General features: G+C 38.6%; 1 protein-coding gene across 13 annotated transcripts in view; it reads left to right on the plus strand.

The window, feature by feature from the left end:
- CACNA1C (calcium voltage-gated channel subunit alpha1 C) overlaps positions 1-26,911 on the plus strand; it is a 433,056-nt gene that overhangs the window by 23,390 nt on the left and 382,755 nt on the right. For all 13 annotated transcript variants that reach the window (XM_032687965.1, XM_032687962.1, XM_032687963.1 and 10 more), the window contains exons 2-3: positions 4,056-4,377; positions 8,262-8,367. In XM_032687965.1, the coding sequence (XP_032543856.1) occupies positions 4,056-4,377; positions 8,262-8,367 (428 nt within the window). The remainder of the gene's footprint in view (positions 1-4,055; positions 4,378-8,261; positions 8,368-26,911) is intronic.

Raw genomic sequence — 26,911 nt, forward strand, 5'->3', positions numbered from 1 at the left:
TAGGATTCTGATGTTTTTAAAGTGATGGAAAAAGAGAATGGTGACACCCCACATTAGGATAGGTCTATTTTCATTTAAAGAATTAGCTAAACACAACTTCCTATACAATAAATATGTGGCTAACTACATGAAGTCAAAAAAGCTCATAAGTTGTGATTCCACTGTGTCATTAACTTGCCCACATCTCATATCAAATGATCACTGCTTAGCTGGGTTTTTCTGATGATGCTTTTGAGATAGTTTAATAGGTGGTTTAACAGATAGTATTAGAATGCAAATGCCACTTCTAAAGTTATTAATGGTCATCACTGTATATTTTAATAATGGTTTTGGTGATTTAGTTGTGATCTTACAATGTCAGGTACTTTGTGCAATGTGGTTCATTTCCTGTTGTGTAGCAATCTTACCTGTTACTTCTGTGACTTAACTCTGATTTTTGAGACCTGTGCTTCTGTTGTTTCCGCATCTGTTTTAGTTCTGCAAATTCTCATTTTTGCAAAAATGAAAGTCTCTCCCAAAGTCTTTGTAATCAAATTTGTTCACTTATACAGCCTTTTCTGTTTAATTATTCTTCAAATACTTAGACTCTTGATCCATAGCACAGAAGTACTTGGGAGAGCAGAATTAGAATTCTGTGCACCAGCTGGACACAGTCAACAATACAAATTCTTACTAAAGGATGGTAGGGATTAGCAGGGTGATGATGCTGTGGATCACAGTGCTTAGTGACTTATTGCATTTGGGGGGGGGCTGAATTTCCATTTCCTAGTTCTGGTTAACTTCTAACTTAATAACCATGTAAACAAATATGATTCCAGTGATTAAGGTAGCGTGAAACTTTATTTGTAATGGGGAAATTTAGTGAAGTATTTTAACTGCTACATTGCAAAAAGAAAACAGAAAATCCAGTAACTGCAGCTCTCAGGTTACAACAAAGTTTTGTGGTGGGGGAGAAATGAATGCCATAGGTGAAATTTCAGTGTGATGCCTCATGAGTCCAATATGTACTGTTCTCCTTACTTCCTAAGAAATAACACAAAGCATTTGGATTATAGGGTAGAATTTCATTGTCCCTGAAATTTTGGCTGTGCTGTCCTCGAAAATATTTTGCTCAGTTCTTGAATGTACTTTCCTTGAAGCTGTGTGAGCTTCACTCTTAAATTCAAGCTATTTCTACAAACTGCCTCTAGAAAAGTCATTTGTCACTGCCATTAGTCGTTTAGTACAGATATTGTCTGCAGCCTCTGAGCTTCATAAAACAGACAGATCCTTATCAGTAATCAATATTTGTAATATTTGTTAATATAAATCTGTCACTACTGACTCATCATTTGAAATGATTCTGAGACAAAGCACTTTGTTACAGGGCTGGTGATCATGGTAGAAGCAAACCCTATAAAACTACCAGGAGTGGGATCCTTAACTTTGCTGGCACATCAAAGTCAAAATGCATGGACTTGAATCCTCATGTGGAACCTAACTAATAAGCAATAATAATGAAGACTCTTGACACATTTCCAAATTGCATAAAGGTCTTCATTAAGATGCAGCAACTGTTTATTTTCAGGACCACATGGTCTAGTCAGCGTGATAACACAATGGAGAGGGATTAGCAAGATTGCCTTTAGTGGAAAACACCCACATCTTTCTTATCCACTCTAATGGGTCAGTAAAGAAGAGCTGGAGTTGGAGAATAATTAGAGTAATTTTCCATTTATTTTTTCCTTTCCAGTATGCCTTAGGCTAGGGAGGTCAAATAGATGCTAAAGAGAAAAACTGCATCTGGAACTAGTCTGAAAATAAATATGTATCCCATGAGTGGTGCTGTGTACAATTTGCTTAGCCTTAAAAACTAAGTTTGTCTGCCAGTTGATTGCCTGCTTCATCGAGGAAATCTGCTTAGCCTGTATGATTCTGAGAGCACTTTTTCTTCAGTTTCAAAATCTGAGGGATGTGAATTAACTATTTCCCATTTCTTGTTTCTTTCAGCTTTCCCTTTCACATATCAGAGTCATATTACTCACCAGCTTCCTTTTGGCTGGTTTGCAACTAGGAGATTTTTCAGTGAGCAGAGACAAGCTCTGGATTTTCCTGCTATGTAATGAAACTCTAACATCCTTGAAATCTTATGGCAATGCCTGACATAAAATAACACCTAACTCTATCATGTCCTTCCTTGCGATTCAATGAGATGAATTTAAAAATCTTATATGCTTTCTAGGTAGAGGCATATCCTGTTGCACTCTGTGTGTCAATGTAATTGTATTTATTCTACCTGCTTTAGTTCATTAGTAGTGCAGTCAATGCTCTGATACCTTGGCACTGCACATCCAGCTATGAAATATGCATCTTAGGTAATTATTTCTGTTCAAGAACAGCTTGCCAATTCCCTGGTTTTGAATGTCTTTCACCTGATATTGTAAATGAAACACTGTATCAAGTGGTCTTTTTTTGCTTTGTCTGATAGTCTATAAGGAGCCCAGCTGACCTATTTAGTAACACCACATTTCTACACTGATCTAAAGTGGAACATGGTCAATAGTAGACTTTGAGCTTGCATTGAAATAGGAGGTGATCTGACTCCTTTACTGGGTTTCTCCTATCTGCCCCTTGCACATGCACTTTTTCTGAAGCAGAGCCTGCTGCTCAGATATAAGGCAAAACAGAGGCCATGGAGTGTGCAGTGGTTTGAAACTGAGCTCTCGTTGTGTAGCCTGTTGAAGAATAAGATCTGTAGACCCCTTGGGCTCCCTTTTACCTGTATCTCAATGGGCCACAGCCAAACTCAAAAGTCCACAACAAATAAAAGTAGGCTCTTAAATATTATATAGGGCATACCTAAACATGGTGTTCTTCTTAATCACAGTTTGCTGTTGTGACTGTGTAGATTCCATGTTGCACTTTTTTGACATGGCTTATATTTTCTTCTGCGAAGTGTCTGTAGTAAAACTCCTTTAATCCTTCTCAAGTTCTTACAGAACTCAACTGAAGCTCCAAGGAGTAGGGGAATCTATTTTGAAGTTCAAAAATTTACTCTGTTTGAAGTGATTGAATTTTTAATTTGAGTCACTGAAAAAACCTCGTTGAAGAGACACGGGTGACTCAACTGTCTTTACTGAAACAATGGAACAATTACACCAGCTTGAAAGGGTGCCTTTCATTTTTTGTACTGCCAAGACCTTCTAAATATCAGCCACATGTCACCTGACGTGTATATTCTATTATTATGATTGGACAAAAGACTATACTGCCTCACTTCTGGCTAAAAGAGCAGCAACACTTGGGACTGCTAGGTCTTAGCATTCTTGTTAACATGCACTTTTTAAGCAAGTGTTACTCTGTTGATTCAGTATTTTGTCTGTCTTAAAATCAGTTTATCAAGATAAAGGAATAGGTTCTGATTTCTAAATATATATTGGTTGGCCTAAACTATCTGTGAGCCTTGCCTTTGTTTTCCAGTTTCTGCTTCAGTGTACCTTCTGGTCAGGCTGTTCTTAGGATTATACATATGTACAGTTTGCAGAGGGAATCAAGCTTATTGTTACAATTTCACTTTATTTTGAGATAATCTTGAAAGCATAAAGATTTTTATGGTGGGACTTGAGACTCTCATTTGGGTGCTTTGTCATGTACTAAATAGCATAGTAGTGCCTGTCTGTGTGTTAAAGTGATGAGAACTCTCCTCACCTTTTGCGCTTTCAAACAGTCCCACTTGCGAAATGCGTGGGTAAAAGAGAAAATGGATAGTTTGTTTTCTGTGAATCCTGGAGATTGTATTGATTGGAGGCACTTCTAGCAACTCAGTATCCATTGGTCTTGTTGAGAGTCTCTTGCAAGATGAAGGATTGCATAGTATTATTACTTCAAAATGAAGAGTTTGAATTGAAAGAACAAGCTGATAGTAAACAGATATCCTACATTTAATCTTATCTCTTGATTTTACTGATACTGAAGGTTTTTAAAAACACTGGTTATCTCTTTCTGCCGTTTAGAAAACGTCTTCACAAATTTCTGTCCGTTTGATTTTATTTTCACTTTTTTTCCCCCCCCCACAGGTTCCAACTATGGGAGTCCCCGTCCAGCTCATGCCAACATGAATGCCAATGCAGCTGCAGGGCTTGCCCCGGAGCATATCCCTACTCCGGGGGCAGCTCTGTCCTGGCAAGCTGCAATCGATGCTGCCAGGCAAGCCAAACTGATGGGCAGCGCTGGCAACGCAACCATATCCACAGCCAGCTCCACGCAGAGGAAACGGCAGCAGTATGGGAAGCAGAAAAAACAGGGTACCACCACAGCTACCCGTCCTCCCCGGGCACTGCTGTGTTTAACACTGAAAAATCCCATCCGGAGGGCCTGTATCAGCATCGTCGAATGGAAATATCCTTTGTGATGTTCCCGCTCAGAAAACAGCGAATCGTTCGTGCACATCAGGTGCTATTCAGAAGCGTGGGGGAATCAATACCTTAAGTTGAAAGGCGCTGCTGGGAACTTAAAGTACATGAATAGCTTTTGATGTCTTAACTGAGGTCGTTTATGCTGGGGGAGGGGGAAGGGAGGAAGATTAGAGCTGAAGCCTTAACTACACCTGTGTGTAAGAAACCACTAGAAGTTTAAATGATGAAGGTTAGGAGTTGAATTCTGCTCTTTCGAAAACACGTGGCCCAGACTGAAATGCATGGGAGATACTCAAAGTATCTGAGGTCAGAATTGAACTGACTCCATGGGATTGATAGCAGCTGCTGGCTTTCCTTTCTGGGACTTTTGTGGGTTTTTTTGTGGTTTTTTGTTTTGTTTTGGGTTTGTTTTGGTTTGGTTTGGGTTTTTTGTTTGTTTGTTTTTGTTTTTTGTTGTGTGCTTTTTTTGTTTTGGTTTTTTGTTGGTTTTTAGATATTTGTTTGGTTTTGTTTTCTGTTTGTTTGTTTGTGGTTTGTTTTGGGTGTGGGTTTTTTTTTTTAATGGTTGCTTTTTTGCAGGCCCTTAGAGGTACCACCAGTCAACAGCTCTAGTACTTCGAATTTCACACTTTTTTTTTGTTAATCACGTGGCATCACGCTTTCTACAGTATGGAGAAAAGAATGGGGCAAAAGGAGGAGGTAAAAAAATCCCTAAGTTTATGCAGTAAGATTCTGAACCAGGGCTCAGGACTGTTAATTTTATTGGAATTCCACTTAAACGAGTAAGGCTCAGTAATGTATGGTAAGGGATAATGCTTATCTAGAAGAAGGGAAAAAGAAACACATTACAGTAATCCTGCAACATGTACAAATGCAGTGCAGAGCCAGATCTAATTGTCTGAACATGAGACAGACTGTGCCACAGACAACAGATAACCACTGACACAGAACTACCCAATGTGAGGATCAGTGCTGCTTCCCTGGAAAGCCATTGAGAGCTGGGCCAATGCTTTAATTGCAAGGAGCAAAGCCCTTCTAGTCACCCAAATCTGATCAGTGCAAGCTGGAATTTGGTGTGAAACACAAACTGAAATAAAATATATCTCCCTTGCATCCCCAAAGAGAAAACAATACTAACCCTAATCACAAGCTAATGGGGTGCTTCAGTAAATACTGAAGAAAATGCATGTTTTTAGGCATAGATAAGCAAGTCAAGGGAAAGTAGTACAGAACTTGGCAGTAGTTAGTATGATAAAAAATGAATTAAGGCATTTAAGATAATATGCTAATATTATTCCTTTGGGTGTCTGGTGGGATGTTAGAAAGGTGAACATAAAAAAATGAGTATATTAAATACTGCTGACATAGACATATTTTTCAGATGAAGAACTTGTTAAAAATGCCCCTGTCAATTCTTAGATGTCCTTAAACTACCTGCCTACCTATTCCTTTCTTCTTCAGATGCTGATTTTTAATCCCCTGATTAAGTTTGCTACTTTTTATTGCTTCTGACATAGCTCTGATACCTTAAGCATATAATGATTGATAGTGACTAACAGGATGAAGCTGAGTATTGGTTTAGTTGCCAGCACCCCAGTAACCACATGCCTTTAGAGAAAGCACAGAGTGACATTTGATAGATGAATAAGATCAGCCATGAATGATGTGTTGTAAACCAGGATACAGCACTGCTGAGATCAAGAGAGGACTGAACAATGCAATTAAATCAGTCCAAAGATGCTGAAGCTTGCATTTTTTGGTTTTGTTTGGTTTTGGGTGAGTTGATGGAAGTTTGTTTTTTTTTTTTCCACCAGAACCTCTCATTGCACATCTAGTGTTGATAAACATGAAACACTTCAATGACAAGTAGCAATATCAAAGGATTGTGATAAGGTTTAATTTTATTCTGTATTCTGACTTTTCCTAATTGCTAAAAACTAATGAGGAAAGCTTAGCTTAATTTGCTGAACCACTAAAGTTTAAGCATAGTAGATATTAAACAAATATCATATGGTACTTCAGTGGCATTTCTTACCCAAACGTTATAGTGTTAAGAGCCTGAAGGTGCAGTTGCATTTATGAAAAAGTAAAATGAATTAATTGCCTTATTTTGCAAAGATTTAGCTGCGTATTTAATTTTCTGCTTTGTCTGCACTGTATTTGTAGGTGTTACATAATTTTATTTTTACAGTGCAATGAAAAGAAGTAAAAGAAAATATGCATGAACAGTGATAAGTTAACAGATGATAATCCTGCCAAAAGAACAACAACAAAAAATCTAGGAAATAAAGCAATTAAGACCAGAAAAGCCTATGGAAATCCAGGTGTTTAAGCAGTACACATTATATAAACAGCCTGAGGTATATACCTGAGAATACTCACCGATATCACATGGACTCTACCTACCCTGACCTGCTCTTGTTCCTCCATAGTATCATATATCTCCTACTATTAAAAGGCTTAAGCACAGGAGTCTGGTGATTTTGGAACACGTTGAGTCTTCCATATGTGAAATGTAGAATATATTTGAGTATTAACAGCAGTCAGGTGCCTGGAATTTGTGTTTATCTTGCAGTTCAGCTGCACATTAAAAGATCTTCAGTTTTTTTTCCTGCTGAAGCCTGCTGAGAACAGTAGTCTGCTGACCAAAATCACCCATGCTGTGTTGACATTTGGCAGCGCTGCAGAGCCAGTCCCACGGTAGATAAATTCAGGCTGAAATGCTCTCTGTGGCACAGGTTATGCTTGGCATTCTCCCTGTCCTATCCTGCTCTTCATTCTCCTCCAGAGTACTGGTGAGTTATCCCAGAGCTAACCTCCAGGATATGCTTGCAGGCAACTAAATGTAGACAGACTGTAAATCTGGTCTCTAGTCTGAGTTGGGAGACACTTCACAGCAACTGAGATCAAGGAGTCCACTGAAGTAGATGAAGTACAGTGCCAACAAACCAGTCAGTAGAAAAATGCCCTTTGATTCCAATGGGCAGTCAAAGAACATTGAGGTCACACAGGACTTCTTTGTTGAACATTCCAAATGTTTTTTGTTGGTTTTTTTTTCCCCCTTACAAAGTTGCTGCAAGGTTGAAATGCCCACGAATTGTTGCTAGTTTCTTTATCATAAGGAACTCTTAGCTTCCTGATGTCCCTAATATACTGTGCAGGCACACTTGTAGTCTCTGTGATGCCAAATAAAATGTGAATAAAATAAAAAGAAATACTCCCTCAAATAATTTTTAAGCAAAACAAGTATACCTGGCAGTGTAAGCACGTTTTGGACAAAGCCGGTTTTTTTTGGCTTAACAAAATTTATCATCTTTGAAGCATCTAGCAATGTATACATGTATTCCTTGGGCCCTTACATTTAACTTTGAGATATGAGAGAGAAACTGAGAAAGGGGGAAAAGAAATACAGCAACAACAACAAAAGAAAAAGAAAAAAACCCCTCCAACAAAACCCAAACCAAAATGTTTGTTAAAATTATTTGAGAATTTGTAAATGCAGACAGAAAAAGACCAAGAGAAACTAATCCCAAGAGGAACAAAGGCAGTCCTTCTAGAGCAGGTTTCTGTTAATAAAAATAGTACAGCCACACTAGAAGGAAAATCATGAAAATGCAATCTAAATAAATTAAAGAAGAAAAAAACTTTTTAGAAATCTGTGTTTACTCTGGCACGCGACTGGCCTACACTGCTTTTGACATATTAGGAAGATTCTTGGCTGGAAGCTCCTAAAAGCACTTAAAAAGGCATATGCTTCTTTTCAGAGTATAAGGGGCTTGGAATGCTTTCTTTAAACAGAATTCTTATAAATTTTATTTTATTTTTGTGTGCACATTTTGGAACAATTTCCTTAACTCCATTCCTCAGACCATTTGAAATAATTATTTTACTGACTATTTTTGCCAATTGTGTGGCCTTAGCTATCTATATCCCCTTTCCAGAAGATGATTCCAATGCCACCAATTCCAATCTGGTAAGTCCTCGATGGTGTTTTGTCTTGCTGTTTTGAAAGTCCTTTTGAAAAGCGATCATAGAGACTGTTGAAGCTGGGGAACATAAATATATCCACCAACTGTGAGAACGTACTAAAAATTGGGTTTGATTGCTATGTCTTGTTTATTCATGTTAGCATCTATTACAGTTGAGCTGGATTTAGAAAAGAATGTTCCAAAAATTGTGCAGGTGTGCTGTGCGTGGTGTTTAGGTTAACAAATTCCTGCGTGCTGCAAAAGTGCTTGGTATCTTTTAAACTGCAGGTATTTGGGGAAGAAATCCTTCAATCAGGGATTATATGGTGGTTTTTGTCTTCCAATGTGCTGTTGTGAAATTGATACTATCCTCCTCTCAGGTGATACCCGAGAGCACAGCTTGATGACTGATTTCTGGGAAGTACATTCATGCTTGCATTTCAGACACATGTAGTTATTTGGCTGAAGAGTGTTTGTGGTTATTTTTTTTTTTAGTTGTGTTTTTTTTTTGTTTTTTTTTAATTCTTCTCTCATATTGGGGCAATATAGCTTTTCTTCTGTCACCACTGATGCTAGTGTTGGTACTTTGGGATAGAGCTGTCCATATAAAAAGGCAAGAGTGTTTACTTTTGGCTTAGCACGAAACCATAGCCAAGAATTTTGTCCAGTAAGGGCATAACACAAAACAACTCTGGAACACAGTTCTCTGAATTAGCAGAAAACATTTTTTTTCCTCTCAAGCATGTGAACAAATCTCCTATTTGTCCGGTTGAATCAGAATGAAAACTAACTCCCAGAGTTTAGGAGCTGGGATGTTATTTCCTGATTAAAATTTATTGAGACTTAAGAAATTTTAGAGCAATAGTGGAGAAAAACAAAAGCCATACTTCTAAAGTAGCGACGACTGGGATGGCTGACAGAGGTTGTAATTCAAAAGATTCATGCTGTTCTTGGAAGTCAGTAATTTGATTAAATATCTCTTGAAGTTTAATAAAACACATTACAAACTTCATGAATTGCTGAAACAGTACTTCTTTGCTTAAAAAAAAAAAAGGAGAGGGCGAGTAAAAAATTTGTAGTTGAGTGCATTTGCGCTGTAACTCCTTTAAGAAATTTAAAAATAAGACCAGGAGGTGATAAATGATTGCTAACTAATCTCTATATTCAAAATATACGTGAATTGGTCTTTTTTCTCTTTGGCTGATCGTTGTTAGCATGACTTAGTGTTTAACAGTGGTGAATTGTGGTATGGATATTTAAAAAACTTCGGTGTGGCACCTCTCAAAAATTAGTGTCTTTAATAGAAAGCAGATTTAATTGATCCTTTGGTGAAAAAGACAGTATGTTCATTGTGCGTTCTGACTTTCAAGGCTGAAGGAGGAAAATGAAGCAGATTTGAAGGTCAGAGGATCACAATTTGTCTTGAGTTTAATTGGGTGTGGGTATTTGTCTTAATTCAGTGAGGAGGCTGCTGGTTAATACTGGGTTGGAAGTATGTTCGTAGCTGAATGAGGGATATTGAAACTGTTCTACAATGAAGAAATATGTGCACCTCGCTATTCTGCATCTGTTTTGCAAGACATCTTTTGCATCATTTGGTCAGTCTATCAAAACTCTCATGTTGTTTGTGAGTAGGATTTAAAAAAACTCAGCCAAGCAAGAATTATCATCTCAGGAAAGTTTGGAAATGTTATAGCCTTGAGGATGAGGAGGCATTGTTAATTTATCTAAATAGCTGTTTCACAGAAGTAGAGGGAGAACAAAGTTAAATGAGGAGTCTGCTTGAGTCCACTTTTTGTTCTTTGTGTCTTAATGGAAAAAAAGATTAAAAATGGAAAATGGGATGCTGATGTATCCCATGAGGGGCTTGTACTGGTGCAATCAAGGCTCTCTTCTACACTACAGATGAAACCCTTGAGCTCTGACTGCTCAGTAGCCTTTGGTCCTGTTATCTCTTGTTAGTCTGTGTTTGTGGTTGCTGGATTTTGTGTGTTTTGTGGGTTTGTTGTTGTTGTTTTCTCAGTGATATACATGTCTCTTGGCATGGATATACTGCTGTTGAGAAACACACTTCTGGAGTCATGTGCTGCACTTTGTGAGTAAAGTCCTGAGAAACAGAGAGGGGAAATGGAGGCAAATGGGTGAGATAAGGGTGGAAAAAATGTTAGTTGTGTTTTAGAATGGGATGAAAGAATAGATGAAACTTGGAGTTAAAGGAAAAGGTATTCCATAAGGCAGGAACTGTACAAGAGTGGGCCTTACTGTGAGAGAGCCAAACCGTACATGGAAGAGACTAGAAAGAAGCTGGGGTTAATAATATGTTTGTGTAAAAGCTCATCTCGTTCTCACTTCATCTTTTTCATCTTTTTCTACCTGTGAGCATGTATTTCACAATCAAATTTATTTTGTACCTGTGAAGTCCTTGAGCTCCAAAGGCCTTAATCTGATACAGGCAACGAGTGTCTGTGTGCAACCTGTGCACGGGGGTCAGCAGTGTGCACAGAGGTGTGTACTGAGCAGAAGTGTGATCAGAGGTGTACAGAATCCTTGTAGGTGCCCAGAAGAAATCATCCCTGTGTGAGAACTCTTGATTCACTTCCATTTTGTAAGTTAGTCTTTTTAGGGTTAAAGCTACCGCAGAAACTCCCTCATCCCTGGTTTCCTGAGCCTTCCCTAACTTCTTGAGACACGAGAAACTTTCTGCAAAAAACATGATGGGCAGTAACTGTTTTACAGGGTCTGAAAGTGACAGAACAACAGTTTTCCAATAAGCTGCCACGTTTCCCTTAGGGACTGAATATTCCTCCTCTAAGGTTTCCTTATAACTTTTCAAACAAGGTGACTGAAGGAAAAATCCAGTCAGTTGTTTTTAACAAGATAGTGGAGTAGAGGGTGGTGAGGGAAGAGAAAGGAATTCTGGATTGTGTGAGTGGCTTCTTTCCTTCTCTGTATAAAAGTAAAAAATGATACCTACATAATGTTTTGATGAATAATTTCTCTGTGTGAAGTTCATACCTGTAACCAGCCATTGGTCAAATAGGGCACACGTAGTGCTGCATGCCTTCCACAGAAGTCTTGGAGGCTCATTTACCTGTACAAAACCGTGTCTCCATTTTAATAAGCTTTATCTACAAGATGTATTTGATATGATGCCACAGTGATGAGCATCGGAACTAACTACAGAAGAGTCCAGTGAAGAATTCCTTCCCTTTTGCAGGAATTGTGAATAGCTGTTATGTGTTACAAGTTTAGGCCAAATACCACACGGATATTCTGACTGTTTCTCTGCAATCTGTCTTCCTATAATAATAATTCCTGCAAATCCTCAAGCCATTTTTATCAAGTCTAGGGATGGTAACTTGGACTGTGAAGCACTTTCATCTTCTAAATGCCCATTTATACTAAACCCCAAATTCCACATTTTTATGCTACCTGCAGTGTCTTTGTCACTGGCTTTAAGAAAAATGCCAGAACAATATAATATACTCATAATAGATGCTTGAGATTGGCTTCAGCAATTTTTATATGTTACTTCTGCAGTGCGTTCCTGGAAAACTATTGAACTTGCACAAATGGAGGGGAGTTGTATTAGGTGCAAAATTTTTTTGGCATTAATGAAATTGCTGAGACTTTGTTTAAATTTACTTGTAAAGTAAATTTCTGTGCAAAGAGCCATTGTGTATTAATGCAGTCGGGAAGATTGGAGCTAGTTTGAGGGGAATTAAAGTTAGCCTGCATCAGAGGCTGCAACTGATATGGAGGCTTTCTGCTTTTGTCCATGCAATTATGTATTAGAACAGAGATAACAGAATAAAACTATAGACTGCCTAAGATAGGAAGCTGAGAGGAAAATGTTTCTGTCACTTTACTGGCAACTGCAAATGGCACAAGCCTGGACAATGTCACAGCATGGTGATAACATAATGAGGTTAAGACCAAAGTTTGCAACACGTTCCAGGGAAGGCAGCTCAGTTGGTTGTTTATGCTTTGGATAAAGAGCAGGAGAATATTCCTAGTGTTGTTTTGATAGCTCTGCTTTCCCTTTCTTGTCCTGATTACAGGAAGGAAATCCTGTTGTACACTAGTTAAAAAAATCTCTTGTGTTTATATGTGAGCTTATAATGGGATGTCACCCTCGGACTAATTTGTTAAACCTGAAATAGGACCCTGTGAAAGGAAAGATGGGATTTCTGCTTGCTTGTTAGTGCTTTTGTCAGTTTATGTCTGCCTACAGAAGGGGGGCTTGCCTTTCAGGAAGGTATGGCTGCTTTATTAACTGGTGATTATGGTACTATCCACTTAAGCTGGTGATTCATGTATTAAAAAAGAAGAAAGTGTCTTTAGATTTTTATTTTTTTTTTTTCATTTTCAGCAGGCTGACACCATACATGTGGATGTGACTATCTATTATGTTTCTATATATTGGCATAACAAACTTAAGCATTTTTTTGTGTCCAGAATTCTGGAGTCACCAGACTGAACAGTCTCTCAATTTTTGTTGTGCAAAGTCAGAAAGTGTTAGAGAGCAAAGTGTGAGTGAGAGGGTCAGGAAAAGAAAGAGTGGCTTTTCTGCATAAGGGTGAGGAAGAATACTGTACAAAGGCTTTTGGTTCTGTGATGTCATTGCTATCATGCTCCTGTGTGACAGTTTCCAGCTAGTAAGTGAATAATGAGAGATGCTAACATCAGGGGTGAGGTGCAGGGTGGGATAGAGTGCATACCAAGCTAATAAACTCAGATAGGTTTATTACCTTGGGCCTCATGCCAGCACTGCTACAGCTGGGGGAGGTTACAGAACTTGAAAAGTGAGGAATAAGTGACAGAAGCTGGAAGAGGGATGCTGAGGAGTTTGGAATAGGATGGGAGTCAGGATGAGGAGAAGAAAGGAGATTTTACCAAAAAATCCTTCAGGACTTCTTCCAGAAAGATTGTGAATCACTGTGTGATTCTAAGGAAGTTAAATATGATGGAATTTAGGCTCAGCATTTCCCAAAGTTCTCAGAAGTCCTGCCTCTTGCAGAGAGAGGCTAATATTCAGCATGTCTAGGTGTAGCAAAACACAGGGTGGAAGAATAAGCTTTGGGATTAGAGCAAGACATTCAAGCTGGTCTGCTGGTCCTAGTGTTGGTAAACTGTGTGGCCTTGGATAAATTGCTACCTCAAGTTTTCCATCACACAGACCATTAGAAGAAATGCTGTAGAAAGACTGTCAAGGAAAGAATAAAATCTGTAACAATCAGTTCCAAGACAGTGGTCACTAACTGGAAAAATAAAGGTAAAAAGTAGCATTTTTTTTTTCCTAACACAGTGGTGTAATTTCCTGGGCTTTACTAAGATGGAACTGGTAAAGTGAAGATTGACATCTGTGTTACTAACAGGACCAAAACTACTGGGTTCCCTGAGTCCTGATCCAATCCCAGCCTTCTGCTTCTCTTTATACCAGTGGCCCCAGTGTCCTCAACCAGTCGGTGCTTCTTTTTGTTTGCCACCTCTTTGTCTGCTCTGAGATCTCTCATATGTGTTTGTCCCTATTTTTTGTTGCTTTTTAGATTGATTATCTTTGCTTTGCCAAGTAATTTTCCTCCTTCCACTACAGCTTCTACCAGACCTGTCCCTTTTGCTTTTTCTTTTTCCTTCTAACTTAAGTCTCCCTTCCACAGTGGTTTCATATGTTTCCCACCTGTTTCCTCATTTGATCTCAGTGCTATGTTCACTCAGCTTCAGCTTCCTGACCACTTCTCTTGTTAATTCTACTCTTAAATTCTTTTCTACTCCTAAATCTGGTCTCTGTAATCAAGTAATTAATCCCAGTGCACATTCTAGGCTTCTTCTTTCTTGTTTTCTAGCTCCATTCTCAACACGTTGGTCTCCTAGTCTGAGCCTGTCTTTGGTTTGGCCTTAACTCTTTTGCTTTTGAGATCAGTGTCCTTCCCAATGATGTCTGGATGCCAGCAGTAGAAATACAGAGAGAGCAGCCTCACTTCAAAGCTCAGTTGCTTTATTCCAGCTTGATTCAGAGCAGATGAGAACAGTTATTGTATGGGTCCTTGAAGGCCTCTGTAGCCCTTGCTCAGCTCTGTGGATGTGACTCATGTTCTGGTCTGCAGAAGCTGTAAGGTCATAGAATCATGGAATGGTTTGGGTTGGAACACATCTTAAAGATCATCTAATTCCAACCCCCCTGCCGTGGGCAGGGACACCTTCCACTAGACCAGATTGCTTCAAAGCCCCATCCAACCTGGCCTTGAACACTTCCATGGATAGAGCAACCAGCAGCCTGTTCCAGTGTCTCACCACTGTCTTACCACCCTCACATAGATATTTTTTCCTAATATCTAATCTAGACCAGTTCTCTGTCAGTTGGAAGCCATTCCCCCTTGTCCTATTGCTGCAGTTCCTGATGAAGAGTCCCTCTCCAGGTGTCTATGAAGTCTCCATTCAACCTTTCCTTCTTTAGGCTGAACAGCCCCAATTTTCTCAGCCTGTATTCATAGGGGAAGTGCTTGATTAGTATTTGTAATGGCAGTTTGGGTTTTAAGTCTCAGCAGGTCTCTGAGGAGCCTGTGCAGAGGGAGGTTTTCAAAAGCCAATTTGACCACACTTAAGTGGGTGGGCAAGGCAAAAGATGCAGCCCTGGCACAAAGGCCTGTATTGTGGTGGTCTATATGAATTGTTACGAAGAATATGTTCTCTAAAGGAAGTAGTTGCTGAGTATTTTTTATTAAACTAGGATAAATCAGTGGATATTAATAAACTGGTTTTTTTCATACCGTGCACAAATGTTCAGCCTGAGACAGAAAGCAGCATGGAAAACTCATATTAGCTGGTAAAATCACAATTAAAAGCAATTGAAAACAGTATCTTAATAATTGAAAGGGTTGGGTAGCTTTAACAGAAGTAGTACTAGAGATTCACCTCCATTAATATCTTCCATATTAAAACGTAACATGGTGTTTCACTGAATGAGTGAGATATTGAAAAGTGGCATAATAGGCTTTCAAAATTAAATAATGAATTATATCTAATGCTGTAATGAAATCAAGTACATTTACATTAGGCAGTATGTAACATAATAAAGAAAAGAGGATTAGGAGACCAAGGGGGAAAAGTAGGTTTCAGATATGATTTGAAAGTGAAATATGTGCTTTTGAGGCAAAATTCAACTATTCAAGAAGGGCTGACCTGGTTTAGAGGAACTGCAGAGGAAGGACCTTTGTATAAACAGCTCTAAGACTGGTAGAAGAAATGGATACTCATATTCCTTATAGTAAGACCTTAAGTGTAATTTTTATGTAAGTAGGACTTAAAGAAATAGTAACTTGAAATTTGCAGGTTGTACGGTTCTGTGTAAGTGATTTTGAAATTTTAATTATATATTTTGATTCTGATTGATGGCAAGTTTACTGGTGTAGTCCAAACATTAAGCCTTTTATCCCGTTTCTTTAGACAGCTCTGATTACCATTTTCCCTTTCATTATGTATAGGCTTTCTAAAATCTTTGACTTAGCAAGTGTGTTAGATTTTTTTTTTTTTCTTTAGGTGGCAATTATCCTTGTTTATCAATCCTCAAGTTCACTGTAGGATTTTTTGTGTGTGTGTTTTGTTTGGGTTTTGTTACTACTTGTTTTACCTGTTCAGGAAAGAGGAAAGAAATGTGGAAGCAGGCCAAATAAGAGTATTTAAGTACTGTTGTTTTCACTGTAGTCTAATTCCTGCCACTGCAAATGTAACAATGTCTTTCAAAAGCAGTGGAAATTTCCAAAATGGCAGGTACTTTTTGTATTCTCCTTTTGATACAAGTATCCTTATCATTCTGTAAGTCTGTGGGATGTCAGACTTTTGTTTGTGAGTTCTTCAGAATCCTTTTAATGACATTAGGAAATAAGCATCCAGAAAATCTAGGAATACAATGGAACACATATGACCTTTAGATTCCTTCATGTATACTTTGTGTTATACTACATTCTTGGGTTTTTAGTCAGGCAAACTTCCCACTGACTTCACTGGAGTTCACTTGACTGTCACCCAAATCCAACCACTGATTTAGTGCATGCCATTGAAAAACAATCGTTGGAACACTGGGCTTTGCTGACATCTACAAAATCATTGACTCTAAAGGCAATGCTCCATGTACTTGTGCAAACCAGAGAAAAACCCCAACAACTTTTCATAGTTCCCTTAGAAATGAAAGAATGGATGTGCTGCTTGCCAAGGGGTGGAATCGCCGAAAGGGAAGAATATGTTTTGTGTGTTCGTCAGAGTTTTGACGAGCTGTTCCTCTCAAGGACAATTCCTATTTTTCCCCATATTTTCTAACTCTTAAAACATGAGGGTTGGTATGTAGTAGCAGCTCTTCAGTCCTCCTGACTGAATGACAGTCTGTACTTCCAAGCAAACTAAGACCACGTATGAATTTGACCCTTTGCCTACAACCTCATGGAAGAAAATCTCTTTTCTTCTTGTATGATAACCATGAAAAGCCTTTACTTAGCAAAGATATTTCTCAGTTAAGATGATGATGTTAGGAGTTGACCAGTTAGGGAAAGTAAGCAGCACGAAATTAATGTCTCTTCAGTATGTTGCATTTCTGGTAGATGCTGGGAAGTTTGCATAGTGGATTATCTCCTTAAGATATCCTTAGCTAGTTCTGTTTCAACTAAGCCTAGGCGAGGGAGCTGGACCATTTTTGGACAGCAGTGTTTTTCTAGCTTTTTGCTATAACTTTAATAATTTGTGATGATCTGTGGGACACTAAGGAATGCATATTTTGCTCCACTGAGACATTTTAATGGTGTACAGCTTCAGACTTTTATACATGTGTGATATAAATTAATGTCTTGGTGCTCACAATGAGCTTATCCATGGAGACTACTTTAGGCTTGGATGCTGAACAGCTGGCCAAAGGAGCACACCTGCTCTTTGAAAGCTGTTACCCTCCTGAGGCTGCTGCTATACACTTTCTTTAGAGTCCCTCTAACAGTGGTGTCAACACTTCAGCCCCATGCATTAAATTTGGCAATGGCACCAGCAAGATGCCCAGCTCCCACAGTATGAGCTTTCCAGAAGAGAAATGGCATGTATGGATGTGTTGGCAAGCACACAACTGTTTTTCAGGCTGTCCTCATAAACTTGCACTGATGGAGAATTTGGAGTTTTGGAATTCATCCTCTTCTGCTGGTTTGCTATTGTCTGTTGCTTGTAAAATTTGTATTTAGGTAGCTTATATTAGAAACTGAAGTGAACATCTTTTGCATGTGATTATCTTCATCTGGTATGTTGAAATGTTTTTCTAGTTAACAATAAATGTGCTTAATCTTTCACTGTTACTCTTTGATCTGAAGCACGATGAATGCTTTTTATGTGGACATTTTTAGATGTTTTAGCTTTATTACATCCCCTCAAATATAAAACCTCACGCAGAAGCAGAACTTGCATGTAATTTTATTATTATTATTTTTATCCATTGAAAACCACTTACAGTTCTGTTATCCTTAAATAGTCTTATTGTCTGAGTCACTTTAACACAAGAATCCCTGTTCAGATGAGATTATGCAGCCAAACATGTGGTCACAAAAGATTTTTAAAGATCTAGTTGCATTATTGTTTCACAATCTAAACTTGTATTTAAAAACAAACAAACAGAAAGCTTCTCCTCATTATGGTCTCCAAGATAATGTCTGAATCTGAACAAAAGGCACATCAATGCCCTTCAGGAGTAGTTGGCTGAGATGAAGGACTGCGAGTTGAAATAACATAGAAGAGAATGCACAGCTCCTGTAGCTGTAAATGCTAAATCCTAACAATGACAAAGGAAGATCTCAAACACACATGAGATTGGTATCACTGTGGTGACAGGTGTTGGGACATTTAACTGTTAAGGATTGTTTTGCAATCTGTACAAGTACAAGGAAGTCTGCTGTTTCTGCTCTTTAAAATCATTGCCATCCTTGCAACAAAGGAGAGGAAACAGGATTTCCAGCTTCCCCACTTCCATTAAATGCCTCAGGTGCCTCCTGAGTCCAAGAAGCTAAATGAGCATTTGCTTGTGCAAATACTGAATAATTATGTGCAGCTATAGGAACTGGAGTGGCACTGTATTTTCATCTGGAGTTTTCTATAAAATCCAGTGCTGTATGTCAAAGTAGGGAGTTAAAAGTTGGCATCTGCAAGTAGATGTCTGGGCTGGATGTGCAACTGTGGCATACATCTTGTGTTGCATTGATTTCTACCAGCAAGAATCTGATAAATCTTTAAACCAAACAACTTGTATCCTAATTTTTATAAATCAATAACCATGATATATTCTTCCCTTATTCAACCTGAACCAAATCTTAGCTGTGAATCAAGTCACTGGCTATTTTACAGCTCCCATCTTTATTTAGTGTTTTCATTGTATCCCACTTCTCATTTGACAATTATACAATTTTTATCCATCTCAGGAGTGTGTGTTATGTTTTCCTCCTGACACAAATAAATTCTTGTTTATAGCAGTTCATACTCCAGCATTACCCTTTACTTACTCAAATTAAATGTTTAACACATTTTACAACACATTTAAAAATTGCATTGCGGTTTCCGCTTCTTGGGGGTTTTTTTGGTTTGTTTTTTTCCCCAGTATTGTATATAAATATTAATGTCCAGATCTACTTTGTCTCCACTTTTCATTGTCCCTATGATAAAACCAGCACTGCTGCTGCTTTGTTTTCCTTTTGACACATCAGGATGTTGGATTCAGGTATTTGACAGCTCATAGGGGAAAAAGGAAGAAGCAGAAGAAGCATAGTTGAATGTTTTAGCCTTTTAGAGGCCATGAATATGAGGATGTGTTTGACTATTTCTGATCTTTCTGTACTCAAATCTTATGAAGTGAAAGAAAGGGAAGGAAAATATGTATGCTGAAGTGTATTTGTAACTTTCAGAAGGTCTAATTCTGCTAAGTTTTGGACCTGTACTTAGCAGTCGTTGTACAGAGGATTTGACTATATGAAGGACATGGCATTTTAAAGGTATAAAGAGCAGGAGCTAATCTGGGGAAAATGCAATGTGGTATTTTAGAGGAGTAACTGCTGATACAACCTTGGAAGTACTTCTGATAAATAGCTCTTGAAATAAATTCAGTCCTGGCTGGCAGTTCCTTTTGGAAATGTTTACCTTTGCTTTCACATTTCAGTATGTATTGAAAAAGGAGACCACAGAGATGTTGATCCCCCTTCCAGAGGAAGAGAGATCACAGCTTGTATTCAAGGGATCACAGCTTGTATTCAAGCTGCTGCTCATGTGTTTCTCTCCTCTGTTCACCTTGGTTACTTCAAGTCATTTTCCATGGTAGACAGGTAACATTGTTGGGCTCTGGTGTGAATCTAAAGGAGTATGTTTAAAACAGTCAGAGTCTTTTGTGGTTCATTCCCTCCTTTCACCATCCAGACCTGAACTGACATGATTCCCAGCTTGCATGGCCACTGCTGCTTATTAATAAAACAGAAAGAAATGTTTTATTGGATGATAACTTAATAAAATAGACTTTTTTTCCTTTTCTTAATAGAATAATAATTTGCCAAGCAGGATTTTTGAATCAGTGGTTCTTCATTATGCCTTGGGCTTGTTTTTTTTTTTTTTTTTTAATGCTTCTATTGAACTAATACATTGAAGCAGAGCTTATGAAGAGCTTCTGAGATCTTCATGTGGGCCAGGGTTATGGATGTTTCTGGATGATGCTCATATCAACTCATACCCCTGAAAGGCTGTGTAATTTCAAAGGTAGGCCTTGTCCCTGTTGTTCCCAGTTTTTAACAAAAGTACACACTGGTACTGACATGGATGTCCAGGGTAACAGGCACCAGGCTGGAGGCTTCCCCTTTGTGTGCAGACACAGCAGTAGCTGAGTGTGTGGAAGGAGTGCCTCTTCCTCTTCCTTGCACCTTCCCTCCTGTCTCACTGGGATGTAGCGGGTCCCTTGGGCAGTCTGTGCAAAAAAGAAGGCTGTTATGCTCTTGGAACAGTGGCAGAACAAGTAAGGCCTTTCACTACCCTCCCATGGGTGACTGTTTGTTTGAGCTTTGATCAGGAGAGTGTTAAAAATTGCCTCTAATCAATGCATGTGCATATATGGGCAGAGGGCTGAGTGCAGCCGAATCCAGTGACAACCACGGTGCTCTGTGTGCCTCTGGCTACAGAAACTGATGTGCCTTCACTGTTCCAGCCCACGAGGCAAACTGGGCTCTGCAGAGCCTTTGACCTTTTGAAAGCATGAAAATCCATAGAGAGCTGAAAATTATTCCTTTTTCATTGAACTGCTTAAAATAAAGTGGCCTATGACCTCTTGAAAGTATGTCTGACCCTGTGGGACTAGGGAGAGACCAAATGAACTAGACCATAGCAGGACCCAGAGGTGAGCACAAACTTACAGTCTGAGGCAAATTCCATAGATCAGACTATATTGTGAAGTGGGAGGTGATGATTTCAAGTACCCAGTCTTGCTTTCCACTGGTCTTATAAACTAATGCAGTAACTTCTCTATCAAGCAAAGGGAAGATGTGTATAGCATATTTAGAAGGACAGCCTCACTTCTCATTTAAAACTGCTTAAGAATAGTGTAACCTAAAAAAACATAGAGGGTTTTTTCCCTCCATACATTCTTCTACTGCTATATGAATTTACACCAAGAATGGTAATGTATTTCCTAACTCTATGTAAATTCTGACAGATCGGGCTTGAGTCATGGCTTGATTGTCTCTGTTACAAGGACCGTAATTTTCCCTATTTCCTGATAATCCTTCTTTTTTTTTTTCTTTTTTTTTTTTTAATTTTCCTGAAAGGATGGCCATTGGAGGTAGATAAAGTTTTAAATATTGCTCTCTCCTAGCACAGCATCGAAGTTAATAGCTCATTGGGCATCCTTTGGAATCTTATTAGCCATGTTACCCAAAGATTTGCCCTGATGCTTGTGTTCAGTTGACCTTGCATGTGATCTGAAAACCACCCAGAATAACTGTTATTCTCCAATATGTACTGACAGTCTGATAAGTTTGACCTGCATTCCCTGACCCCAGACATACACCTTTGTTTTTGATTATGCTGAAACACACTGTTCAATAGTTCCCAGTTCTCTGATAAATACACTTAAGCCTGCACTGCTTTAGCAAAATTGGAAACATGCAGGTTGATCTCAGTTGGTAAGTAAGTCTTGCTTGAACAGCTTGCAAAAAACATGTTGTGTTTCTTCTGCTGTTTGGCTACTCCTGTCATGTCTCTCCATCTTCCCTCCATTGTACCTGCTGGAGCCCTGTGTTATATACAAGTAATCACGTAGTTATGCTGTTCTGCTATCAGTAAACACATTTTAATTGGACTAGAGAGCAAGAGAGACTGACTGTGAGCTTTGAGTCCGTTGTATTTAATTGCCATATTAAAACCTGTTATTTTAGATACCCTGGTCTAAATCAGAAAAGCGAGAACTGAAAGCTTGCAAGCAAATCCAAATCTTGCTTCCTAAGACACAGATAAGAACGTACACTCCCTCATCATACACAAGTGAGTAAAGGGGTGACAATTGTAAAGCAAACACTGAGGGGAAAGTGGCTCATAGAATAATGCACAGGAAAAAGCACCGAGTGAATTTTAAAAGCCCTTGTTATGCCTGGCCAACAAGGATTGTACAACAATTTGTTCAGACATTTAATGTCAGAAAAAGTTGTTCCTGCTTGAGGATATTTGCCATTTTCTTTACAATAGCAAAATACTGTATACAGACCTAAATGTTTTGGAATCTAATCTCGTCATATCCATCAAATGACCATGCTTGAGGTATTTATTGATGAGACTGGATAAATCCTAGTTGAAGAGAACATCACATGTCTTGGAGTGAGTAAAATCCTGGGCATGATGCCAGACTCTCAGGGACAGTTTTGCCTTGATGGCATATAGGGATTTATACTTGTCTTTATTTTCATCACTGAGTGCCAGAGCAGGGAGAAAAGAGGCAGGAGGAAAGTAAAAGTACTGTATTCTCACATAGATGTTATTTACTTAAAAATTAAAATCTACTCATTACCTCATTGTTTTCTGTTAAAAAAAAAAGTAGACTCCTAACTTCATTTTAGATGATAGTCTGTGCTAAACATAAATCAGACACAATACTCCCTCTCAACCTAAATTATTTTTTTTATGCTGAAATACTCATAATCCTGTGACAGTAGAAGGTAGTTTATGTTAAATAATCTTACACTAGACTGCTGATAAATAGGCTGAGTTCTTGGTAGATTTTCTTGCTGCCAGGTGATGTTTTGTTTCAGCGAGCAAAAATTCATTTTCCAGTCTGCTTTCAGTGAATCATAGAGAAGTATATACACTTTAAAGATGGAAAATGACCAACACATAAGCAGCCCTTTATGACTTTCAGTAAAACCTTTTGTTTTGATCACTTATTATGAATTTTTCTACTTGGGAGTTGATTGACTGACTTGTGCAAGGAGCAATGCTTTCCATCTATTCCCTATAGCCTCACAGGAAAATATCATTCCCGGACAAAAGTTGAGTCAGGAGACAGAAATGACTCATTCTTTGTACCATTCCCCTCTGACATTACTTCATGAACAATCAAGAGGTTTAGTCTGAAGTATTACTGCTGTATAAGAATGCAGAAAGTTTACATTAACTCTGGGGGAGAATGAAACAAGAATTTGAAGTAAGGTCCCGTGAGGGTTGATAATTAGATAAACTACATCAAGCTGAGGAAATCTCCTAAACTGAAAATAATTGAAGACTGGGAGAAGTATGCAGGAGAGGTACAAGCCTGTCCTGTCATTGGTCTTCCTTTGGGTTTTGACTGTGGTCGCTCCTAGAGGCACAGTACTGAGTTAGATGAACTCTTTTTTTTGGAGGGGTGGGGGAGTCTGAAGACCAGACTTTTGGGATTCAAAACCCAGAAAGAGTCCAAGATTTTGCTCTATGGTTTTGTGGCCAACCTTCTGCTGGCCACAGAGGGGAAGGAAAGAAAAGGAAACTGTACTTTGAATACATGTCTTCAAAGGAGATCAGTAGTCTTTGACTTCTGGTAGGGCCATAGGATGGGTTGGGTTGGAAGGGACTTTAAAGATCAGCCAGTTTCAACCTCCCTGCCATGGACAGGGACACCTCCCACTAGACCAGGTTGCTCAGAGCCCCATCCAGCCTGACCTTTTAGTGAATTTGGTTTAACAAACATAATTGCAACATAATGACAATTGTAAGTGAAGCTGAAGATTTGTGGCTTGTTATTATAATCAAATCTGAGGAAAGAGGAAGGTTCAAGGTTGTCAGCTGAGATGCTCATCCTGAGACAGTAATGTAGGAGCCACAAAACTCAGGTAGACATCTGAAAATGCCCTTCTGTCTCAAATTGCTAATTTTGTTGGTAATAATGTTTGACTTCGTATGTATTGTGGACTTAGATCTGAATTAATTTGGGAAATGAAATCTGAATGTGACTGATAAAACTGTTCACAGGGAATTTTCTACTTTCGCATCCCTTCACGTGGCAGAATTCTTCTCAAGAACATCACTTTAATTTCCTCTTATTGGTTTTTAATTAGGCTGGTCATCAAAGTCTTGTAAACCAAAACCACCAGTGATTCCTGGCATGTGATAATGCTGTTCATGCATATATTAACTTGGCATTGCTAACAGCAAAACTAAATTCTGTGCTTTCCTGAATCTTTCAGGATGCGTTGTCCAAAGTACTGAAGGTAAAAATGGTCTTCCTTTTAAATAAAGAAGTATTTGCTTTGGGAATTCAGTAATTGTGAAAGAGTATTCAGGAAAAATTCTTCATCTCAGGGTTGTACAAAGAATTAGAAGAGAGGCATTAAGCTGAGATGGTAATCTCAGCTGGAAATTAAGGGGGAGGGAGGCAGATAATTTCATGGAGTTGGTTTGTTCATTTATGAGTTATCCCTCTATTCAAAACATAGAGTTTTAAATCTGATTTTGTTTTCACATTGTAGTTAAGCAAGAAAAGTTGGAAATCTGTTAAGTGTCACTACGAATAGTGCATTAGAGTCTTGGCAGTGTAGGGTCACAAAGAAGCTGACAATTCAGCATCAGACTTGTGACAGTTTTTACTATATTCATGGTGTCCTTCAGTAGCTTTATTTCAAGGAGCTTTCAGTGGAGAGTCACATACAAGGACTATGAAGGAGATGGCAGGACCCAAGGCATTTCAGCCTCTCTCCAAGGAAAACAGACCTAGCAGCATGGTCTAGATACTGTCCCTATTTTCATCAATTCCCTAACCAGTTTGAGTCCAGATATAAGTGTCCTAGATATCTGAAAAAATGGATCTCTCTAAGGCCTCAGAAACCTTACTGGAACAGAATCCTCTTAGTCTTTCCAATAAAGTTCCTGACTGGGGAACTTTCTTAGAAGACAGCTTACAGGAACAGGCTGTGCTTACTCCTCACGCACAGTATCAACAAGTGCCAGCTCTAGTCACAGAGGGGTGTTCTACCCTACTTTAACAGGGTATCTGCTTCCCTTTTAGTCTTCTCATTTTCTCTGTATAGGAAGCACAAGACCAGTCTGATATTTTTCCAAGGTGGCTTAGCCAGTTTACCAGCTGTGGAGAGACCATGCTGCACCCTATAGAAGCCTAGATATGTGAGAATTTTGAGATGACTGCATTAATTCTCTGTATTAGTAACGAAAGGGAATTTCCCTGGGCTCAGGAAATAACCTGAGATGAGCTGTGTGGCATCTAGGTCAGTCTCTAGTGTTGTCTGAATTGAAGGTCTGGATGCTGATTCTTTCTGTTGGAAAATATCCTGCTGGTTTTGCATTAGTTTTTGGCATTGCTCAGATTCTCTAGGAAGACAGTTCAGCAAAATTATTCTGAAAGCCAATAAAAATAAGCTGAAAATGGTTTGGTTTTTTTTTTTCAGAACACTAGTATATCACCGGGATGCCATTAGAATCCAGGCATTGATGTATTTGCAAATCAGGATACTTTTCTCTGTACACAGGCTTCTGTAAAATTTTGCTGTTAAATTTATCTTTTGTTGGTAAGGTTTCTTTTATGGACCGCTAGTGGTTGCTACTGATTTCCTGAGGATGTTAAAATAATCTGGTGCAACTTGGAATTGCAGTTCTGAATTTCTAAGGACAGGCAAGCAAAACTGCTGTTACATAATCTGTGGATGGATCTAGTTGACTTCTAATTGGCCCCTGTGCTCTCTGTATCAGCAGATGTGATTGGCATAGGCCACTCTCTGGATCAGTGAACTTCTTGGAATCTTGGATTCTTTTCCTTTTTTTTTTTTTTTATGGCCTAGAATTCTGACCAGAACCTGTCTTGTTATATCATTCCTCATTTCACAACTTTTCTAAGAATAGAATTGTCATGAAAAAGTAATCATCCAGTCACAACTAATAAGGAAATTAGTGATATTAGTTAGTTGTTTCAGGGCATTTGCTGTCACTTCCTGCATTTGAGTTAGGTACCTGCATTTAGGACAGGCATCAGCTCCCATTTGACACTTACTTCTTAAAGAGAACAATTTTAACAATGTCATGAGAAGGTCACAGAGCCCACATAAGTATCATCTGTGAGGGGTTATAGTGTTTTGCACTTGTAAGTGCATGTATCATGACAATGCCTTTGTCATTTTAGTAATAGTTAATATAGTGTTTCTATCAAAAGCAGTTCAGTTCTATTAGGAAACTAATTATACACTTTTGAAAAGACTCTCATGGTACATAGGACAAAGGAGTTATAAAATAGTTATGAAAATCCTTGAGTTGAAACTTTCCGGTAAGTGACTCAAGCTTATAGTCCTAATTCAACCAGCACAAATAAATCCAGTAAAAATATATATGACCTAAATTGTATGAATAACACTACAGGCTCTGTGTATTATCACTGATAGTCACTTTTTAAAAGATCAGTTTAAAACTGGAAAAGAAAATGTTTCTGTTCCTCTCCAAATTAAATTGTCTTTAGCAGAAAAATAGTCATTAACAATAAAATTATGTGCTTGTTTCTTGAAATAACTTTATTGGGAAACAGAAGGAAGCTGCGTTTAGTAATATTGTTCTGAATTTTTTTAAAGCAGCATTGAAATACATCAAATAACACGAGCAAGATAATGTGTAAATATGGATTTTTGAATTGTTAACAATTGTGAGTTGGTATGTTGATGCTCTCAGAGGTGCTATGTTCCTTCATTACTGATACAAAGGTTTGTGGTATAGTTGGCAAAATAGTAGTTCTGACCACAGATCAGTGTTTGGGACAATGTGTCTGTGGTGTGTTTGGGAGGGTGGAGGGGAGTCTGTGGTCATCACTGTTCAGGTGAAAGCAGTACAGTAGCAGTCTGCTTCTGATAGGGGTGTCAGGACTGAAGGAGTAGGTTGAATTTCAATGGGCTGGAGCTGATTCTAGAAGCATTTTGTGTATCCTGATGGAAATGTCTTCCATACGGATTCAGGTGAAGCTTCTTGTCTCAGGTTTGCTGTCTTGAGGGAGTGCAGCCACACGGCAAAATAACACTTGAGCAGCACAGAACATTTGCATTTAGC

This window comes from Chiroxiphia lanceolata, chromosome 5 (genome assembly GCF_009829145.1).
Source record: "Chiroxiphia lanceolata isolate bChiLan1 chromosome 5, bChiLan1.pri, whole genome shotgun sequence".
Taxonomy (NCBI): domain Eukaryota; kingdom Metazoa; phylum Chordata; class Aves; order Passeriformes; family Pipridae; genus Chiroxiphia; species Chiroxiphia lanceolata.